The following is a 20,793-nucleotide window of genomic DNA, read 5'->3' as shown; positions in this document are numbered from 1 at the left end:
GCATGTAAGCCACCACTCTTTGTAAGACTTGAGCAAGCAAACTTGAAGGGGCCAATGGCAAGACTTAGATACGAGTTACAGACAATCGTGAAGTGAGCCATCGTACCTCGAGCTTTGCGCATGATGAAACCGATTCGCAAGTTGTAAACAAAACGATGGATTTACTTCTTAACTCTCACATAATTACAAGGGGCGAGTAGATTCATCATAGTTGGCTCAGGACTCGTTTGGCTGCGATCGAGTGAGTGATGGTAAATGGAGAGAAAAGGCTACTTCTAGTGTGTCTCGTTGCATGCCATTGAGTTGGCGAACTTGCAGGCGGTGCTACAAGGTGACAAAGGGCTCCTATGAAATGATATACTCAGTTCATCTATTCTTATATGACAAGAAACTGGGTAGTCTTCTTGTCCGTGATGTAGAGCACGAGCACCAGAACAATCACCCTCATCAAACCCAATGCAACACTTGGGATCAGTGAGAATTTCCATATCATTTAGTACCAAGTTTCCATTGCAGAGCACAAATACATCCTGAGTATATTTCGAGTCCCCAACTAGATCGCTTCAACCAGACCTTGTCGCAAACCGCGAATGGCCACCATGGCCCCCCAAGCACCGGGATCAGGAGGCAACTCCTTGTTCTCACTCGACACGCCAACATACGTTGCTCTTCCCAGTCTCGGCTTCATCGTCTTGGTCGCATCCGCTCCATCCTGTGCCGCCTTGACGCCGTTATCAAAGCCCGACTCACACATGACGGTAGCAAACGGGATGAGTGTGTCCATGACAGTACGATCTCCGACCTTGGCAGGCGTATACCTCCTGAGACTCTCCAGAGCTGTTGCAAGAGCTGTTCCCCAGAGCAAGACCGGGCTTTGGGCCAGTCCAATATTCTTCTCGACAGCTGCACGCAAGGAGACAAAAAAGATGCCCAATATGCCGCCCAGAGTACCGCCCATCTTGCTCTCCACGATGTCTTCGAGTTCCAATAGTACTCTCACAACTGACCCAGATTTCGCCAATCCCGAATCAAGGGCCGTGAGCAAAGATGTGGCTCCAGTCCTGAGCGTCTCTCCGCAATCTCCATCACCCATGACGGTATCCCACTTGGTGAGATCTGGCTCAGCCTTGACGAGCGCTTCACAAGCGTTCCTCAACATCTTCTCTAAGAGCGTGGGATCAATAGTCAGATCTTTTGACTCATCAACTGCCTTGACCTCTTCCTCCGGGGGCTGAACAATCTGCTGCTGTCTCGTCCTCCGCCGTGTCTGCGACCCAGTCATGGACTCCCAAAACGTCGTCGTCCTGGCATCAAAGAAGGACTTGATCTCTTCGACAGAGTAACTGCAATTCTTTGCGGCAGCAGTCACATTGATGACGGAGACAGAAAAGGCTGGAGCATTGAGTGACGTCTCGATGAAGCCGGCGCATACCCTCACCGGCTCAATCTTCCAGTCTCTTGCAAGCTGCTCGAGAATTTCGTCAACCAGAGCGCCCATCTCCAGGTGCGATATGCCGCCGTAGTTGCTGAGAAGTAGTATGACTTCATCACTAGGGGCGAAGTGAACGTAGCCTCTTTCCGGATCCTTTTCATTCAGACAGTATTGTAGAATCTGGGAGACGAGATCAGACGCAGATGGCGCAGGGGATAGTTTCTTGTATCCGGGTTCGTTATGAGGGCCGGTGCCGAGTTCAACAACGCCTTCTTGAAGCATGCCATGTTCAGCACGTCCTGGAACATGGCAATGATCCAAGGTTGCCGCAATAGACACAATCTGCTGCGAGAATGCGACACCAAGATTGTAAACTTCGTCCAGCGAGCCTCCAGCACCAGCAGCTCCGCCCATGACTTTGAGGACACCCATCTGTCCAGCCAAACCTCTGCGACCAACCATGCTCCCGTTCTTGCCGACAGAGACATCGTCGCCGCAGATGATGGTCCGGCAGTTGTGGCCTTTGGCATTGGCTTTCTCGTTGGCCAGCCCAAAGTGCAGACAGTCACCAGTGTAGTTTGTGATGACCAGAATGGTGCCCTTGTCACTCGGAACAGCGTCCACTGCTGCAAGGATTTGCTTTGTGCTGGGGCTGGCAAAGATGTCTCCTTGAACCGAAGCTGCGAGCATGTTTTGACCGACATAGCCTGTCCACGCAGGCTCATGTCCGGAGCCGCCTCCGCTTATGATGACGACTTTGGACTTGTCGTATGTGGTGTCATAGACGACCCGGTTGCTTTCGTCTAGGCTGAGAGAAGGGTTGTAGGTAATGATGCCTCGGATGGCCTTGTTGACGAGGCCGTCACATGACGTAAAAATGTGTCTGGTTGACATTGTTCTATTCTGTAGAATGTGTTGAGGGATAGAATAAAAGTGCCGTCTGAATTCTACTGTAATAACCAAGGGCAAAAAGCAGGGCATATAAGCAGCATTCAGGCCTACACAATCAACATCTTCCCACATCGGGGCTCTCCGACCACGGAAAGACAAAACAAGGCTTCCATATCATCGTGATCTCATCCAAGAGCCTGTGCCACCATCCAAGTTCATCATTTCGTGGTCGAGAACAATGGATTTGATGATACCCCCTTAGCTGCCTCCGCCTCGGCCTCCGCAACTCGTGAGCTGAGCTCCGGATTTACTGTAAATCGATAAATGCAAGTGATTGTATGATGAAGCAGTTACTCCGCATTTTTGCCTTGTCTCTTTTCTTGGACAGATCCCGAGATTCCAGAGCATTCGCTTTGGGCTGGCGTGTTCAAAGTCTCGTCAACCGTTGTCTGATGCTGGCCGGATTTCCTAATCGGGAAATGCCGAACGTATAAGCCATTGGCGATGTTTGCTTCCTGTCCAACTTGAACGGTCACTCACCCCGCAAACAAATTAATTTCTATGATGCCGGATGTGATTTCGTGGAACAGGAGAATTCCGATTCGTGATTCCATATGGAAGTGCGGGGGATGTGGTGATGGGCTGTAATGAAGTCGGGGAGAAGATGGTGCCTTGAAACAAGCCCGGATCTGGCTTGAAGACATAAGATTCGACCAAAGGTTCTCGTACTATAATAAGTTGCTCCTCAGTAGTAGGCCGTCAATACGAAGTCTAATATTGGAATCAAAAGTTCAATTCTATCTCTTTGTGACTTAAGAGCTGCATCACTGATAGACATATACGATGGCACCGAAATGGAGAATCGCCATGGGCTGCGATGTAAGTGCTTCTGTTTCGGCTGCCAGAACCAGCACATCTCATATCACAACGAGATCAAGTGTCAACTTCATAAGTCTTCATGACTATCGGTCTCTTCATCGTCAAGATTGCATAATCTAGGTCATCAGAACGGGCAGTCACTGACACGAGCTCACTCACGCTTCCGCAGGACGCCGGCGTCAGCTACAAAAACACCATCAAAAAAGACTTTGAAAGCGACGCCCGCGTAGACCAAGTCATCGACGTAGGATCCGACGAGCCCTCCGACAAGACACCCTATCCCCAGCGCGCCGCCGCCGCCGCCCGCCTCGTCGCCGAGGGCAAAGCGGACCGCGCTCTGCTCATCTGCGGCACAGGTCTAGGCGTCGCCATTTCTGCCAACAAGGTCAAGGGCATACGAGCGGTTACGGCACATGATAGCTTTAGCGTTGAGCGCAGTGTAAAGAGCAATAATGCGCAGGTGTTGTGTATGGGGGAGAGGGTTGTTGGGCTGGAAGTTGCGAGGAGGTTGGCTACTGAGTGGCTGGGGTATGAGTTTGATCCATCGAGTGCGAGTGCGAAGAAGGTGGAAGAGATTGGGCATCTTGAGGCATGATGGATGACACGGTAGACAAGCGAATCGAAACTTTATTGTTTTGTTCTTGCGTTCTCCCTAAGTGATGACGAAGGAGGTGTAGCACTGAAAGTGGCAGAGCCACGTACAGGAGAGAACAGCTCGTACCTGATGAACTGCTGTCTCAGATTGAATATCATACAGCTCGTGGCATTGAAGCTCCATAGATATGCTAGCGATAAGCAGGTACAGTGAGGACACGGCTTGATCGTGGCTTGAGAATCACCAAGGACAGTGGAACGGAGTGGCTGCTTTGGTGATTCCGACCAACTGTTCACGAGACCAGCTCGGATGCCCGGGCCAACGAATCAACCCTCCGTAAGATGGAGCCACGATCGTATAACCCTCGCTCTCAAACAGATGTTAATATTTAGGCGGAATTGTAAACTCGGGGGCCCTGGAGAGGCCGCAACTGGGCTTCATGGGCAGAACAGCGGCGCCATGCCGGCATCCCAGAAGTGGAATGGGCGGATCGGAGCTGGTGCGCGGGGGGAAGTAAGCTGGGTGGCAGGCCCTTCGGATAGCTGGGAGCTGTCTCAACTACTAGAGGAGCTTAGCTTTGGCAGCTCTTGATAACTGTGACAGCTATTCGCCGTTTCTCGTAGTGTTCCTGGACTGTGTCTGAGAGCTGTCATCCCCTCATCACCACTTACATGGACGAACAGTTGTGTGAATGAGCGCAATCATCCACCTCCGTTCTCCATCTTCATCATCAGCCAACATGTCCAGCTCAACGCCCACGCGGCGCCTCATCGGCCTCTCGACCAAAATGTACTTTTCTCTCCAGCAAACAAGAGACTTCACAAACAGCTTCTTATCCAAGCTGGCAGACGTCCCGATAGAGCTCCTCTCCCACATTGACATCTTCATCATCCCCGACTTCGTCTCCCTGACCACCACAATCGCCCAGCTTAAGTCCAGCTCCGTTGCCATTTGGACCGGCGCTCAAGACTGCCACTGGGAAGACCAAGGCGCATTCACCGGCGAAGTCAGCCCCTCCGTGTTGCGCAGCGCAGGCGTCAAGCTCGTGGAAGTCGGACATGCAGAGCGCAGGAGCATCTTTGGCGAGGACGACACCATGGTTGCGAATAAGGCTGCCGCTGTAAGTCGCAATGGCATGATACCGCTTGTGTGCATTGGAGAAAAGACTCAAGGCGACGTGCATATCGCGGTTGAGGAGTGTCGGGTGCAGGTTGATGCTGTCATGAATGCTGTGCCCGCCGAGGCAGAGGTCATTTTGGCGTATGAGCCTGTATGGGCGATTGGTGCCAGTCAACCTGCTGGAGAGAAGCACATCCTCGATGTTGTTGCTGGGATCAGAGGGTTGGAGTCCGTTGGGAGGAGGGCGGGGACGACGAGGGTTTTGTATGGGGGGAGTGCCGGGCCGGGGCTCTACGAGAAGTTGAAGAGCGGACTGGACGGATTGTTCCTGGGGCGGTTCGGACACGATCCGGAGCAGTTTGTCAAGACGATACAGGAAGTAGCTGAAGCGTGAGGGAGAGCAATGAACTATCTCTTGGGATGGCTGTGATGACAGGCTGCTCCGTATGATAGGTACAGTATGTACGAAGAAGTACTACTATTACAATTCTTCATCAAGGCTGATTGTTGCTAGGTACACAAAGGCCATTACTCAGAGCGAAGCCCAATTGCCCATCCCCCATAGATCCTCTCTTGAGAAGAATGAAATGGATCAGCATTGACCTCAACTCCCATGATCCAGTCAACGGCTCCAAACAAGTGGCACAATGGCCCAATCCGTCCAAGTTTTTAGGGTCCTCTTCAACTATCCCCGAGTCCACCACAACTTTCTTAGCAAATAATATCTTCACGATAACACACACACACAGCCCTAAATTCTCTCATGGCTAAAATCACACGCCCGGATACCACCGGATCATTTCCCGCCCGGCTTTTGGCCGTTGAATGTTTGCTTCCAACTGCCGACATCGCCGTCACTATGATTGTATCGAGAGCCGATCAATTGGCCCTTACCCCTCCTTTTTTAAATGTGACGGTTGGTGAGAATCCGGTCGACTATAAATTGGGATGAAAATCACGCAGAAGTCAATGCTCGTTTCTCTTCCTTTTCACATCTCGTTCATCGTTCTTCCACCAAGAAAGAATCAAAAGTCAACTCAATCGTAACCTATCCAAATAAAAGTATTCAGTGATATACTTCACACCCCCCCTCCAACCCCCTCTCTCCAATGCATCTGACACACAGCAGGCCAAATACCACACTCTCCTGTCGGTACAACCTCGTCCGTCGCCATGGCGTCCTTCGGTGGTAGTCCGTCCAGACGGGGTTCTGTCTCCTCATCTTCAGGTAATGTGTATCGCATGAGCCGGTGCCCGGGCTCCCCCCCTTCCTTTGTCCCACTTCACTCCTCTCCCCTCGTCTCTGCTTGTCTTTACAAACAAGGAAACACACCCAATGAGATGGAGAAGGTGATTGTGTGGAAATAAGGAAGAGGGGGCTCGGGCTGAGAATATACGGCCCTGAACTTGATCTGGATAATACCAGCGAAAGGATCATGCTCCTCCCCCTTTTCAATCCCGTCCAAATCCCTAACCCTTGTAGGCCCATCATGAGCCCTCCCGCCGCCGTCTCGCCCCCCCAGCGAACCGCTGAACTCGTCACCCCGTCCAAGATGGCCGTTGCCCAGCCGCAGCAGCACCTCGAGGCCCAGGCCAAGTCCGTCTCGGACATGTTCGGCCAGTGGGACTCGTTCACCTTCTCGCCCATCCGCGAGTCCCAGGTGTCGCGCGCCATGACCCGCCGCTACTTCGAGGACCTCGACCGCTACGCCGAGTCCGACATTGTCATCATCGGCGCCGGCTCCTGCGGCCTCAGCACCGCCTACGTCCTCGGCACCCAGCGCCCGGACCTCAAGATTGCCATCATCGAGGCCTCCGTCTCCCCCGGCGGCGGTGCCTGGCTGGGCGGCCAGCTCTTCTCCGCCATGGTCATGCGCAAGCCTGCCGATGCCTTCCTCCGCGAGATTGGCGTCCCGTACGAGGACGAGGGCAACTACGTCGTCGTCAAGCACGCCGCCCTCTTCACCTCCACCATCATGGCCAAGGTGCTGCAGCTACCCAACGTCAAGCTCTTCAACGCCACCTGCGTCGAAGACCTCATCACCCGCCCCTCTGCCGAGGGCGTGCGCATCGCCGGTGTCGTCACCAACTGGACCCTCGTCTCCATGCACCACGACGACCAGTCCTGCATGGACCCCAACACCATCAACGCGCCCCTCGTCATCTCCACCACCGGCCACGACGGCCCCATGGGTGCCTTCTGCGTCAAGCGCCTTGTCAGCATGGGCCGCATCGAGAAGCTTGGCGGCATGCGCGGCCTCGACATGAGCAGGGCTGAGGATGCCATTGTCAAGAACACCCGTGAGGTTGTTCCCGGCCTGATTGTCGGAGGAATGGAGCTGTCTGAGATTGACGGAGCCAACCGCATGGGTATGTTCCCTCTTTGAATCTCCCTCTCGCAAGAACATGTATTAACCTGTGTGTGTGTACAGGTCCTACCTTTGGTGCCATGGCCCTCAGCGGTGTCAAGGCTGCCGAGGAGGCTCTCAAGGTCTTTGAGGCCCGCCGCAAGGAGAATGCTCAGTAAATGAGCTCTGTGACCTTGTTCCGTCATTCATTTGATAGTGTACTTGCATGACTGGTCACTCATTTGATGTAAAGCAGTAAAAGTACAAAAGACCAAAAAAAAGCATGATCACGCTGCGAACCAGATTGAATAAACTGCAGCATATTACTCAAGATAATCGTTCTCATTCCATCCGTGATCTTCTGATTTGGTTCCTGTACCCTGGTCAGGTAGGTATAGGAAACGTATTCCACAGTAAAACAAGCACAGCACTTGCCTCTGTTGGATCGGCACCTCAGAAGAGATTGCCATGAAGACGCACTAGAAGAAACAAGTCGACGTCGTGGCAAGCTCATGCTTGAGCACGAAGTGCGTATTTCGAGCGTGGCGAACTTAATCTGCGCCCTCTCTCTCACAGGGTACGGCAAATTCTATGCGCTGTGTGGGATAACGTCTATACAAAGTAAGTCGCCCACGGACATGGCATCAGTTGCAGATGAATACGCGGCCGGAAAAGCCAACCATCCATGCCACACCACCTGGAAGCAGAGGGTGCAGTTCTATACATGTAGCATTGGAAACTTTCCATATAAGCCAACCATGCTGCAAAAGGGGGCCACTATGCAGTGTGCCGATCACTTAGTCGCCAGAACAACTCGAGATGCGGCGTTAGAACGGCGAGAACCAGGGCGGTATTAGAAATCGAAGATCCAGAGCAAGAGTCGGCTCCAATTGATGCGGTCTGACCAGGGAAGCATTGGCCATAAGTTCAGGCCCCAAGGCAGCTCGAGAGCGACGGGGCGTGTGCCGACATAGGACGAAATAAGCATACAGCTGGAGCCAACATTGAACTCCCTCAAACACCCGGAGCCCAACATCTTGAAGCCCTCTAGCGTACCAAGTCATCGGGTCAGCGGGCTGTCAGCAAGACGATGGACACGCATGAAGCTCACGGGCCAGGGCTATATCAACTCAAAAAAGCACGGAAAGTTGCCGCTTGTTGATTTTGCTCAGTTCCTCGTCCAAAATGTCCGCTGACCAAGCCCTGTTGCGGCGAGCCGCGCTGACTAAAAGCGGGAGCGAGAGATGCTCCCTGTCGATGGTTTGAAAGCCGAGACTTGACTGGTAGTACATGTACATATTGTCCTCGTCCTTCGTTATAGGTACGTTACACCAGCCAAAGGTGCGGTTACCTTTGCACATGCTTTCTGTAAAATCTCTCCTTATCTCAGCTGGGCTTATCTCGTGGACTAGCAAGACTACCTAGTACTACCTACGTACTGTAACTGAGTTGTTTGACGCGGGGTCGGGAAGCCAAAGGTCTGCTGGGCGACTCTTAGTCCCCCCCTTTTCTCCATCTCAACCTCCACGAGAACCGCGCCGCCGAGCTGTCTTACGGACCCATTCACCTAGCCAAACTGGGTTCAACGGCGACATCATTTCAACGGCCGACGGCTCCTCCCGATCGTGCCGCTTCTGCTGCCTGTCAGACCGAGCTATTGGAGTCGCACCGTGTTGGTCGATATTCTCTGTTGTTCGGATCTCACCCCACTGTTGGATCCTTGAAGCCTGTGATGGTCCAGGCGCCGGTTCTCATCGCTGGCACAAGGGTCTTCGGTGAGCATTGCGTATGTGTATGCTGATCCACTGGGGTCAGATTTGAGCAGCAGCGCCGGCTGTACCATCGCGTCTCAAGCTGCGAACCGAGCATACAATAGTCTGAGTCTGCCTGGGGCTTCGAATCTTGAGGGTGGAAGTCTTCGCCAGGTCTGTGCGAGCAAACGCGCGCGCTCTGATGATCTGCGACAATGGGATTAGGCAAACTCATTGAGCGCGCAAGGCTGCCTTGTGTCTCGCAATGGATCGTAAGTTGTGTGTGCGAATGCTGCTTGGCTGAAAATGCCACCGCCTACCATCATGTTGCGTTGCCCACTCATGTTGTCGACAAGTCCACCCGCGTGAGGCTCTCTGCAGCTGGCTAACCAACACCACCCTCCCGCGTGTCATAGAATGAGGACATCCGACCCATAGAGTCGGCCAGGCGAACATGGACGTTCTGGACTTTTCACAATTTCTGTGAGTGGCCCGTGGATGGAGCTTGACGTCGAGGCTGGATCATAGGCGAAGTAGCGAGCCAGGTTGCTGACGAGGGGCGAATCCTCCCTTTGCCCGGCTTCCAGGGTTGCTGATCAACTGCAACATCGCGACCTTCCTAACTGGAAGTGCGCTGATACCGCTGGGCCTTAACTGGTGGCAAGCCATCATTGGTATGGACGCCCATTATCCCTATTTGATAGAAGCTCTTGAGTCGATTGGCTGACGGTCTGCTGCTCATGATAGCAATCGTGGTGGGAAACATCATAGCCGCCACGGCGATTGTGATTAGCTCGTTTGCGGGTGCCTACTATCACAGTGAGTCCCCTCCTCTCTTACACGTCGACCAAGAGCAATAGATGGGCATACATACTAAAGACGATCCTTCTCCAGTTGGCTTTCCCGTCTATAGTCGTGCTGTATGGGGCATGTGGGGATCCCAGTTTGCCGTCTGGAACCGCATATTTTTGTCTCTTGGTATGATGCCTTTCCGATTGCATACCGTTGTAGTATGGTGTTCTGGCTAATTCTTGAATGCGCAGTTTGGTTCGTTGGAGGTTCACATTCCGCTTTACAGCCGGCTTCTTTGTGCTGATAGTCGTCGTTCATAGGTACGGTTTCCAGACATGGGTTGGCGGCCAGTGTTTCGAGCTCATCCTGCTGTCGTGGGATCCCAAGTATGCATCCCGGATTCCCAACCACATGCCCGAAAGCACGGGCATGACAACAGCAGAGTTCGTATCGTACATCATCTTCTTCGTCATCAGTCTGCCGTTCCTGTGGATCCAGCCTCATCGTCTGCAGAAGCTGTTCCTATTCTCCAGCGTCGTGACCATCGTCTTCTTCGTGGTCGTCCTCATCTGGGCACTGGCAACCATGGGCGAGGGAGGCTTTGGTAGCACCATGGACTCGTCTACCTCCATCCCGAAGACGGGCGGGCCAGCAAGTGTTGCCTGGCTGATGGTGTATGGGGTCGTTTGCACCATTGGGGCGATTGCGGCCGGCATCTTGAACCAGAACGACTTTGCGCGTCTGGCACGGAAGCCAATGGACGCCGTTTGGGGCCAGCTTATCCCGTATGGCGTATACAGCATCCTCACGTCCGTCATCGGGATCCTGGTCGTCTCCGCGACCCAGAAGCGGTTTGGTGGCGAGGCCGTCTGGAACCCGCCAACCATCTTTGTTCGCCTGCTGGAACAGGACGACAGCCCCGGGACGCGGGCGGCCGTCTTCTTTGCCGGCGTCGCCCTGTGCATCTCTCAGATTGGCAGTAATGTGCCCGGCAATGCGCTGGCGGGCGGCATAGACCTGTCGTCCGTGTTCCCGCGGTACATCAACATCCGCAGAGGAGCCTACATCACGGCCCTGCTCAGCCCGATTGTCAACCCCTGGCAGCTGGTGGGCACGGCGACGACGTTTCTGTCCGTCTTGTCGAGCTACAGCGTCTTTCTCGCGCCGATGACGGGCATGATGTTTGCCAGCTATGTCGTGGTGAACAGACGCAAGATTAAGGTCGACGACTTGTACCAGGGCCACGGCGGCAGCATATACTGGTACACACATGGCGTCAACTTCCGCGCGCCGGTTGCGGTGAGTCATTGAGAAGCCTCCAGACGGTGTATTTTCGATCAAGATGGGAGTGAGAGAAAGTTGAAACTGACTACTAACATGTACATTCTCTTTTGCCAGTGGGCGGTGGGAGTTGCGCCGTGTTTGCCCGGCTTTATCGGGGCGGTGAATGGATCCGTGATGCTTCCCGAGGGCATGACGAAGCTCTTTTACCTCAATTACCTGTACGGATTTCTGTCGAGCGCCGGCGTCTACATTCTTCTTCACTGGATCTTTCCGGCCAGAAACGTCGACAGGTTCGTCAGGACGTCGCCGAGCGCAGCGGAAGTGCAGCAGTTCTACTCGGACCGCTGGGAGGTGGCCTTGGATCAGGCGGTCCAGGTGCTGTCAGACGACGATGGCTTGGACGTCATTCAAATAACAGACATGAGCACCAAGCCTGAACCTGCCGTGATGCTGTGATGACGCAGGGCAAAATGTGTCGATTATTTCTTCTTTTTATGGTGTTTCCAGTCTTTTCTAGGTCCTGTGTTGGCCCAGGCGATCAGATGCCGACGTGGGTTGGAGGATTTCACAACGGACTGTTTGTTCGGCATACCAGGTATAGGTAGGGTTGACTTGGAAGCGCCATGCGAGCGAGCAGTTGCATGGGTACAAAATCAATTCCAACCTTGATATCCATCATATATACAAAGGGTACTGGGTGTAGAATAGGTAGACGAGCCCTGATATCACGAGGTTGCGAAGTCTTCCTCGCCGAACTCCCTTCCCTTGCTCCAACAAACATGACTATATATCCACCTGCTCGCCGTCAACCGCCCGGGCTCAGTCACTTACCATCTCAGTCCGGATCTCGTAGTCTGTAGGGAAGGCTTCCAGGTTGCTGACCGTGCTCATTGCGATAGTGAAGTCGAGTTGATTCCTACATGTACATAAGGTATGCATCAACTTCCATCCAATTGGTCCATCTCCAGTGCTACAGCACTTGTACATACATCAGAATTGCATAGGGCTCGCTCTCCACTATAACAGCCTCTAAACGCTAGCCGACGGCCCCTGAAAGCCTCCCGGTTGTCGGCCCCTGAGCCTAATACTCGCGCTCCAGGGCTATGTTAGGTACTGGATTTGATATCTGGTACCAGACCTTAGCTGCCGGACCCTATCGGCGAACCGGGCAGCCCCAAGCCCCGTGCCGGTCACGTTACTGGCGCGCAGGGCTGCTATTGGCGGCATCTGGCGATGGCCTCCCACACGCACCGTCGCTCGTTCCCCGCCGTCGGCCAACTTGGATCAATGACGAGCTGCCCTTCGTTGGCCAGTGCTGGGGCTGCTTCGCCGCAGCGTTGGCCGACAGACGAGGGTTTACCTTAACTGAGGGTGTAACGCGTTTCTCACCTGTGGGTGGACCCCTTTTTATAAGGCCGGCCCCCTGCTTATCTAAGGGACCCCTATAAGGCGCTGATTAGTTGTATATGCTATAAAAGCGGGGCTACCCTTAGGTTAACTATAGGACTAATAATAGTCTTATATAACTTAAATCTTTTCTTTTATAATATATTTCTCTCTTACTAATATATTAGCAATTTATTAATAATTTATTATATTATTTATTATCTCCCCCCCCCCTTAAGCTTATAGCCCTTTAGTATATATAAAGGAGTTTATTAATTAGGATATAAATAACTTTATTATTAGTTATTTACTTAAAATAGTGTATATAGTAGAAGAGATAGATAAGGTATTTATTATTTACTATTTTACTAATATATTATTAATGCATAACTAATGCATTACTTTTATAAATTAATTATGCTTTAGTTTAGTAACCTATTCTCTTCTTATTAGCCCTAACTATATTATAATTACTTAGTGTATAAGAATCTGCTATTTTTATTATAAAGATTTATTATACTAATGCTATTTTAAATTAGCTAAAAATATTACTTAATAGTATAGGCTATATAATGCATATAGACTAGCTATATATTAAGCAGTAAAAGAAGCTATAAGACTTAGTAAGATGCTAATTAATTACTAATATATTATAAATATATTATTAATAAATTGCAGATTTAGTATTATAAAGCCTATATATAGCTATATAGCTATACTACCTTTACATTCTTAAACTTAATGCCTGTATTATTTATAAAATATAACTATATAAGTATTTAAGCTTATAAATACTTTTATTTATAGCTAAAAGCTATTATATATATAGAGGTTATAAAGGATTACTGGATTTAATAAAGCTAACTTAGTAAGGAGCTCTTCTAAGTGTTTAAAAGGTGTAAAGCATATAGGTATGTAAAATCTATTACTAATGCATTAATAATATATTATACTAACCTTTTAATAATTAAGGCATTATACTTTTAGACTAGTTTAAGAAGGGGCTTGCTTATAAGCTAGTAAGGACTAGCTAGCTACTAACTTATTACTTAAAGCTTATGCAGGCTAATAATATATATACTCTTTTTATTACTAACCCTTAATATATTAATAATATATTACTAATATATTATAGCCTTATTTCTAGTAATATTATATTTACTGTATTAATAAGGTAAAGGCCTTAGAATATTATATAAGTGTAATTTTATAAGAATTACACTCTTATACTAGTGTTTTAAAGTCTTTTTTTAAAAATAAAGAAGCTGTAGTAGTAATATTTTATAACAGCTGTATTATAATTAATTAAATATTAAGGAGGTGTAAATTTTACAGTATATATTAATATATAGTGAATATATTAGTAATATATTACTAATAAATTATAGACTTTACTTATATCTTTACTAGCTATAGTAAAATATAAATAATAAATAAATGCCTAGTTATTTTCTACTTCTTTCTACTAAAGGAAAACCATATACTATTTCTTTTAATTATATTATATAGTATTTATAACTATCTACTAGCGCTACTTATATATCTTCCTAATTATATTTAGTTAAAGTTATATATAATAATTATTAAAAGTAGTAATATTTTATAAAATATATATAAGTTATTTATAATTTATTACTAATGTATTACTAATAAGTTATAGATATATAGCTTAAATTATTAAAGATTAAAAGTCTAGTTTATAAGTATAAGAAATCTAGCTATTTTAAAATCTATTTAAGCCTTACTAATAATAGCATTTTATAAAGGATCTTATAGGCTTATAAAGCTATATATTATCCTATAAGCTCTGCATAACTTAGTGCTTATTTTAAGTGGTATTTAAAGCACTGCATATATATTATATATATAAGTTATTATTAATTTATTATTAATCTATTACTAATGCATTTACTAATATATCTAGAATTACTATAATAATAGTATTAACTTTATAATTATCTTATTTTACTATAAGCAGGTTAAAGTCTTTTAGGACCCTAACTTTTATAGCTTTTAAATTAATATAAATTTTAAGCATATTTAAAGGTTTAGCAAGTATAAGGTTATTTAGGGGTATTTTAACTAGCAGTGTAATATAGGTAAGTTATTATTAATTTATTAATAACCTATTGCTAATGCATTTAGCTATACTTATTTTATATATTATTATAAGCGGTTAGTTTATAAAGGCATATAAGGCTATATTTATAATAGTCTTTAACTGCCTTACTTAAGTATATAATATTTATATTTAGTAGTATTACTTATATAAAAAGGGAATTTAAGGCATAATAGTTAATTAAGACTAGAGCTAATTTAAAGGTAATATATTACTAATAGATTATTAATGCATTATAGTTACTAACTATATTTCTTTAGCTTTTAGTAAATATTTATAAAAAAGGGATAAGTCTATTATTTATACTTAGAGATAGCATGCTATATACTATATATATTTATATTATATTTACTTTATATAAGGAATTAGTATATAATCTAACCTTAATATATTAGTAATATATTAATAACTTTTTAAACTACCTTATTAAATACTATTATATTTAGTCTTTTTATAGCTAAGACCTTATTAATAGAATATAAGGTCTTTTACTTACTAAAACCCCCTAGGCCTATCTTGCCTTAAGCGCCTTAATTAAATAAGGTATATCTTTCCTATTAATTAATTACTAATCTATTACTAATATATTTATAAAGGCCCCCTTTTTAATTAATTAGGTTAACTATAAGCTATGCCTTATTATAGCAGCTAGCCTTTATTATATAATAAGTAATATAGATTAAAAGCAGTAAGATAGTTACTTTAATTTAACTAATTATATTAAAGTACTGTATAAGGCTTTATACCTTACTAGTAGCTGTTATATATTATTTATAAAGGCAATTTAGTAATAAGTTATTATTAATTTATTAATAATCTATTATTAATAAATTATGCTAGTAATAAGGTGTTTAATAAGTAATAGATTTAATACTTCTTTTAGGCTACCTTAACTAGTGTTAGGCTAATATATATAAATACTACTTTATAAGGGCGTTTTTTATAAGGCTATGCATATTAAGGTAAGGAGGTCCTTAAACTTAATATATTATAAATGTATTACTAATATATTATAGCTAATACCTAGGTAAAAAAGAGAAAGCAGTAGTCTTTTATTAGCTGTATTTTAAAGCTTGCACCTATCTTAAAAAGCATTTTATTATTACCTACTGCCTCTAGCATTATAAAAGGGTTGCCTACTATAGCCTAGCACGCTATATTAGTAATATTATCTAGTATACTAAGGTATATACTTAATATATTACTAATGCATTATTAATGCATTAATGCTTTTTAAAGGAAGTTCTATTACTTTTTAAGCTACTGGTTCTGGCCTTAAGATTATAAGGTTATAAGTTAAGTTAGCTTATATTAAGGCTAATACTGCTTAGGCTAAAGCAGAAGCTCTTAAATTTAAGGAGCAGATAAAGGTAATAAAGTTATAGCAGCTTAAATTATAATATAGCATTAAGTAGGATAAGGACTAATATATTAGTAATTTATTAATAATTAATTCTAATACTTAATAAAAAACTTAACTAGTAAAGGAAAAAAATATAAAACACTATTAATAATCTATTTATAACTTATTAATAATCTATTACTTTTACTTAATGCCTTAGTTAACCTAATACTTTTAAATAGTATAGTTAGTTCTTATTATATTAGGTAGGTATTTATTTATAATATATTAGTAATATATTATTATTAAATATATTATAAGTTCTTACCTTAGTTACCTTCTTTATATTTTAAGTATAGCTAGCTAGTAGTAAGATTTAAAGGCTTTATTACTTAATTCTAATTAACTTATAATGCATTAGTAATAAATTATAAATAACTTAGTATAATACTTATATTACCTTTTTTATATAAGCCCTTTTTTATAGACTTATACTTAGGCAGGTTTAGGCTTTTAAAAGTAAGATCCTCTTTATTAACCTTATTAACTAGAGAGCCTGGCTTAAGTTTATCTTCCTCCTTATTATTATCTTTATTTTAAGTAGTAGCCTGCTAACTATATAATATACACTTATATAAAAATTAGCCTTTAGCTATCTTAGCATAATTATTAAGCCACTTAGTTAATATGCCTTTTAAGTAAGTAACTTATTTCTGCTAAATATTTATTAATAATTTATTAGTAAGTTATTTATAATAGATTTTTACTTAAAAGCTAATATACTAATTGCAGCTTATTACTTATTTTAAGAGGAAGAGCCCTTATATATAGTTATAAGAGGAGTGCTATGCGTTTTAATATAAGCCTTAAGATTGCTAATGCTTAAGAACTTAGTGTTTTATAATAATATATTAGTAATATATTATAAATTAATTATAAATAGGTAGCTCCTTATATTATTATAAAGTTTACTATTTACCTTTTAGAATTAATAAAAAATCTTACTAATTATAATTATAATCTCTTTAATTTATAATGCATTAGTAATAGATTATTAATAAATTAGCTAAAATACTTTACTTTATTTTTACTAAATTTTAGCATATTTAGCTAGCGCTTTTATAAAGGCTTACTATTTACTAAAGGCCTATTTTAATACTTAATAAGAGCAGGGTGATTTATAAGGTTAACTAAGACTATAGGTATAGTTATAATAGATTAGTAATTAATTAGTAATAGATTAGTGGTTTTTAGTTAAAACTGGCGTTTTTTAGCAGAAAAAAAAAGCATAGGTAATAGAGAATATATTAGTAATTAATTAATAATAATTTTAAAGGCAGAGAGGATAGTAAGATAATAAATAATAATAATAAAAGGAAGTTAGAAAAAAAGATAAAGGAGGGAGAATGTATTATTAATAAATAGGCAGAAAAAACTTATCTAATATACTATTTAAAAGCGGTATGTTGCAGAATTAAATAGACTAATAAATGCGTTAGGTTACACACTTAGCTAAATAGGGATTTACGCGCGTTTAAAGTGGGGCACCTACAGGTGAGTTTATTTATCTACCCTTAGTTGAGGTATAGCCACCCGACAGACTCGACCTACGCCGAACCGACTGGACGAGACACCGTTTCACTGCACTGCCTCTCGACTGCGCAACCACATACTTACGAGTACATGTACCCACCAGCCACGGTGAGGCGGCGGCGAACAACTGACCGACCAACCCAGCCAACCAGCCAGCCAGCCAGCCAGCCCCTTGTCTGGCAAAGGCCCGTCACGGCGACCCGACGCAAAAAGGCACCTCGCCAGACCGAGCTGCTCCGTGCCCCCGAGACACCGACGCTGCCCGAGACCATGCTCAGCGGCGCTGACTCGGCCCAGGGCCGCCCCCGCAAGTTCACCATCCAGAGCCAGTTTGGCCGGCCTCGACAGCCCCGGAGCCGCAAGAATCGGCCCTGCGACGCCTGCCGGAAGCGGAAGACGGCCTGTGTCATCACCTCGGAGCCTCCTTGTAAGTCCCATCGCCCTCCGACTGCTCGGGCTTCCCCTCTTCTCCTTGCTGTGTGTGCCCCTTTGTCTATCGACCTGTTGCCAGTGGACGTCGAGTCAAGCCGAGCCGCTGAGCCTCACGCGTAGAACCACCGGCATGTACCTTATGCTGCGCGTGTCTGCTGCGCGTCAGGGTGGGTTGATGTCGGGAACCAGCCTCGGCACTTCCCGTACTCCTCAGCAGCTGGGTCGCACGTGTCCAGCCGTCGCTGACCTCGGATGATTGGCACCGTTGTTGCTGGCTGGCACCATCAAGGACTCCATCGTCTGGCTTTGGGCAGCTATGGAGCTCGAGCAGCGTCACTGGCACCACGGAGGCGTGCGCTGCTTTTCCAAGTGGGAGCTCGCGGAGCGTTCCATCCCGCCTGATGGTCGATAATCCGCCCACATGCTGTCGTCTCTGGCCCCCTACGGCTCCTGCTCCGTCCCACCGCGCTGCACATACTATAGTCAGCTCCCGTCTTGCAGCGCCGCCGAGTGCTAAAACTGTGGTTGCAGGTCTCTTCTGTAAGAACAGGGGTCTGGTCTGCAAATCTACATCGACTCCTGATGAGGTACCCCCTCAGCACGAGAGTGCCGGCGAAAGTGTCGCTGGCAATGCCGCCTCCGACGCCGAGCTTGTCAATTCCCCGGCCATGGGCTCTTCGCCGAGCGTTACACGCCGCAGTGTCTCGCATTCCAGCCCTGCAGACACGATTCAGTCGTCTGCGGGCCTCAGTGCTGCTGGAGATGCAAGTGTAAGCCAGCAGCCATCTGTGCCCTCGGCCATGGTACACCAGGGGTTGGTTCGCCAGTCAGGGCCGCCTGCGGATGGCCTGGTCCAATCCCCATATGACGCCTCTCCCCCGGTCCCTGTGGCAGCAAACCTCCCTCTACATACGCTCGAGGACAACTTCAACAGGACTGCGCACTCTATGGGCCCGTCGGCCGAGCAGGACACGTATCTCTTAGATGCCTTTAGGTGTCTCATAATCAGCGAAAAGGACGAGATCGATGCCAACATCATCCAGGTGTATCATGGTGGCCAGTCGGCGGACGATCGTCCAGTTCACTTCTTGCTCCTGGAAAATGAGAATCCCGAGTTTACCAATGAGGCAAAGCAAGCTGCCTCAGACGGAACAGAGAGGCTTGTATGGCCTTATGGTGAACGCTTGATACGGTTATACTTCAAGCACGTCCATCCCATATACCCCGTCGTCACCAAGGCGCGATTCCTTCGCCAATACAAGGCCAACAGGATGAGGATCCCCGCCTCGTTACGCGGCGCCATCTACGGCCTGGCATGCGTTTTCTGGGACCGTGACTCAACCGTTACAGAGCCATGCCCCTTCCAGCAGCATCAATGCATCGACCACGCCCACGAGGCTTTGAGGCGCGAGCATGAGAATCCCAATCTCTTCAGCCTTCAGGCGGGTCTTCTGCTCCATCACATCACGCCTCCTGAAATCGACAGCGTTGAGACACCAAGCATGTGGACCATGACGGCGCAAACCACTGCCTGTGCCCAGACGATGGGCCTCCATCAAGATCCCACCCGCTGGAGTATTGAGCCATGGGAAAAGAGGGTTAGGAAGAAGCTGTGGTGGGCAGTATACGCTTCGGATTGCTGGTCTGCAATCTGCCACGGGAACCCTACCCATATCAGCCCAGATTCGTTCAGCACCATCCCACCAGACATGGACGACATTCGGGATGATGAGACTGTGCCTGAAGACTTGCGATACCTGGTCGAGCCCGAGGATGCCATCTTTCAGGCTTCGGTGGGAGCTCGATTCCTGCACTACATCAATCTGACCATTGTCTTGAGAGAGGTGTTAGATTGCACCTTGTAAGTCCGAGCAATCCCTGCATAAGATGTTGTTGCTGGCAGTTGCTCACACGACTTTCTTGATACAGTCAGGTTCGACCTAACCCGTCAACCCTCATCAATAGGGCAACCCAGCTAGTGATTCTGAGAGAGAAGTTCATAGACTGGCATGGCCTTCTTCCGCAATGCCTTACCGTCGATTCCGAAAGAGGCCAAGACGGGATCAGCAACTGTGAGATTATCGGCAACCTGATACCGAAGTTCGGACACAAGCACTAACTTGTCGCCAAGGCCCCCTGCATCTCACCTATTACGCGAGCCAGGCACTCCTGTACAGAGGATTGATGTATCCTGCTACCAGAGAGGCCAAAGCCGATCCCGAGTCAAGCCTTCGCAAGTGGTTTGTTCCAGCTCTTGGCGAGTTTCAAAGCTTTGTGTGCTTCTTTGATTCCATTACTGAGGAAGATCTGCGTGGCTTTTGGTGTCGTCGTAGGTCTTGCTCCTCTTCTTCTTCCTTTTGTCTCGATGTGGTCTTCTGGCCCTGGGATTTGACTGTACATGACAACTTTGACTAACGGGGAACCAGATGCTCGATCCCAACTGATCTTGTGTGGCAACTTTCTCATCTACCTCTTCCTTCTGGCCGCTCACCAGCAGCACATTGAGGCTGCATATCAACTCTTGCAAGAGTTCCACCACTCTCTGAAGCGACTTGGGGAAACCACTTATACCCCTGGACGGCTTCTTCTCCGGCCTGTCAGGCTCAGGTTGGATTCCTTCTTTCGACAGGCGGCCACGATTTTGCGAGGGAGCGAGGCGCCCGTTCTATCGCATATAAACGGAACAGGCCAGACGCTGTGAACCCAGAGCGAGTTCATGGACATCTTTTCTGGCTTGGATCTGTCATACACCAGTCGAGTTTGTTCTATGGATAAGTTGTACAGTAAGCATATTTATGTTCAGCTCCCTCTCAGCATTTACACGGCGCAT

General features: G+C 46.5%; 5 protein-coding genes across 5 annotated transcripts; 4 read left to right on the top strand and 1 right to left on the bottom strand.

Moving 5' to 3' along the window:
• Window positions 1-553: 553 nt before the first annotated feature.
• TRIREDRAFT_68466 (glycerone kinase) lies at window positions 554-2,326 on the bottom strand (the record flags this gene model as incomplete). Its single annotated transcript, XM_006968677.1, has 1 exon — window positions 554-2,326. One exon carries the CDS (start codon window positions 2,324-2,326, stop codon window positions 554-556), a length of 1,773 nt encoding a protein of 590 aa, XP_006968739.1.
• Window positions 2,327-3,157: 831 nt separating this feature from the next.
• On the top strand, window positions 3,158-3,797 carry TRIREDRAFT_68585 (galactose-6-phosphate isomerase; the record flags this gene model as incomplete). The annotated part of the gene is made up of 2 exons (XM_006968737.1): window positions 3,158-3,202; window positions 3,372-3,797. Coding segments are annotated over 2 exons (471 nt in total), but the record flags the coding sequence as incomplete, so codon positions are not given.
• Window positions 3,798-4,584: 787 nt separating this feature from the next.
• Window positions 4,585-5,310, top strand: TRIREDRAFT_68606 (triose-phosphate isomerase; the record flags this gene model as incomplete). Its single annotated transcript, XM_006968736.1, has 1 exon — window positions 4,585-5,310. The coding sequence occupies one exon, from the start codon at window positions 4,585-4,587 to the stop codon at window positions 5,308-5,310; it is 726 nt and encodes a 241-aa protein (XP_006968798.1).
• A 1,096-nt stretch (window positions 5,311-6,406) lies between these two features.
• On the top strand, window positions 6,407-7,443 carry thi4 (thiazole biosynthetic enzyme; the record flags this gene model as incomplete). Its single annotated transcript, XM_006968735.1, has 2 exons — window positions 6,407-7,286; window positions 7,349-7,443. The coding sequence occupies 2 exons, from the start codon at window positions 6,407-6,409 to the stop codon at window positions 7,441-7,443; spliced, it is 975 nt and encodes a 324-aa protein (XP_006968797.1).
• A 1,787-nt stretch (window positions 7,444-9,230) lies between these two features.
• On the top strand, window positions 9,231-20,664 carry TRIREDRAFT_68425 (uncharacterized protein; the record flags this gene model as incomplete). The annotated part of the gene is made up of 12 exons (XM_006968734.1): window positions 9,231-9,287; window positions 9,432-9,498; window positions 9,603-9,689; window positions 9,763-9,834; window positions 9,910-9,993; window positions 10,115-11,106; window positions 11,206-11,442; window positions 12,235-12,395; window positions 18,475-19,824; window positions 19,893-20,035; window positions 20,095-20,330; window positions 20,461-20,664. 12 exons carry the CDS (start codon window positions 9,231-9,233, stop codon window positions 20,662-20,664), a joined length of 3,690 nt encoding a protein of 1,229 aa, XP_006968796.1.
• Between the last annotated feature and the right edge of the window lie 129 nt (window positions 20,665-20,793).

The sequence above is a fragment of the Trichoderma reesei genome, assembly GCF_000167675.1.
Source record: "Trichoderma reesei QM6a unplaced genomic scaffold TRIREscaffold_25, whole genome shotgun sequence".
NCBI lineage: Eukaryota > Fungi > Ascomycota > Sordariomycetes > Hypocreales > Hypocreaceae > Trichoderma > Trichoderma reesei.
Note: the sequence above shows the minus strand (reverse complement) of the source record. Positions and strands in the feature narration are given on the sequence as shown.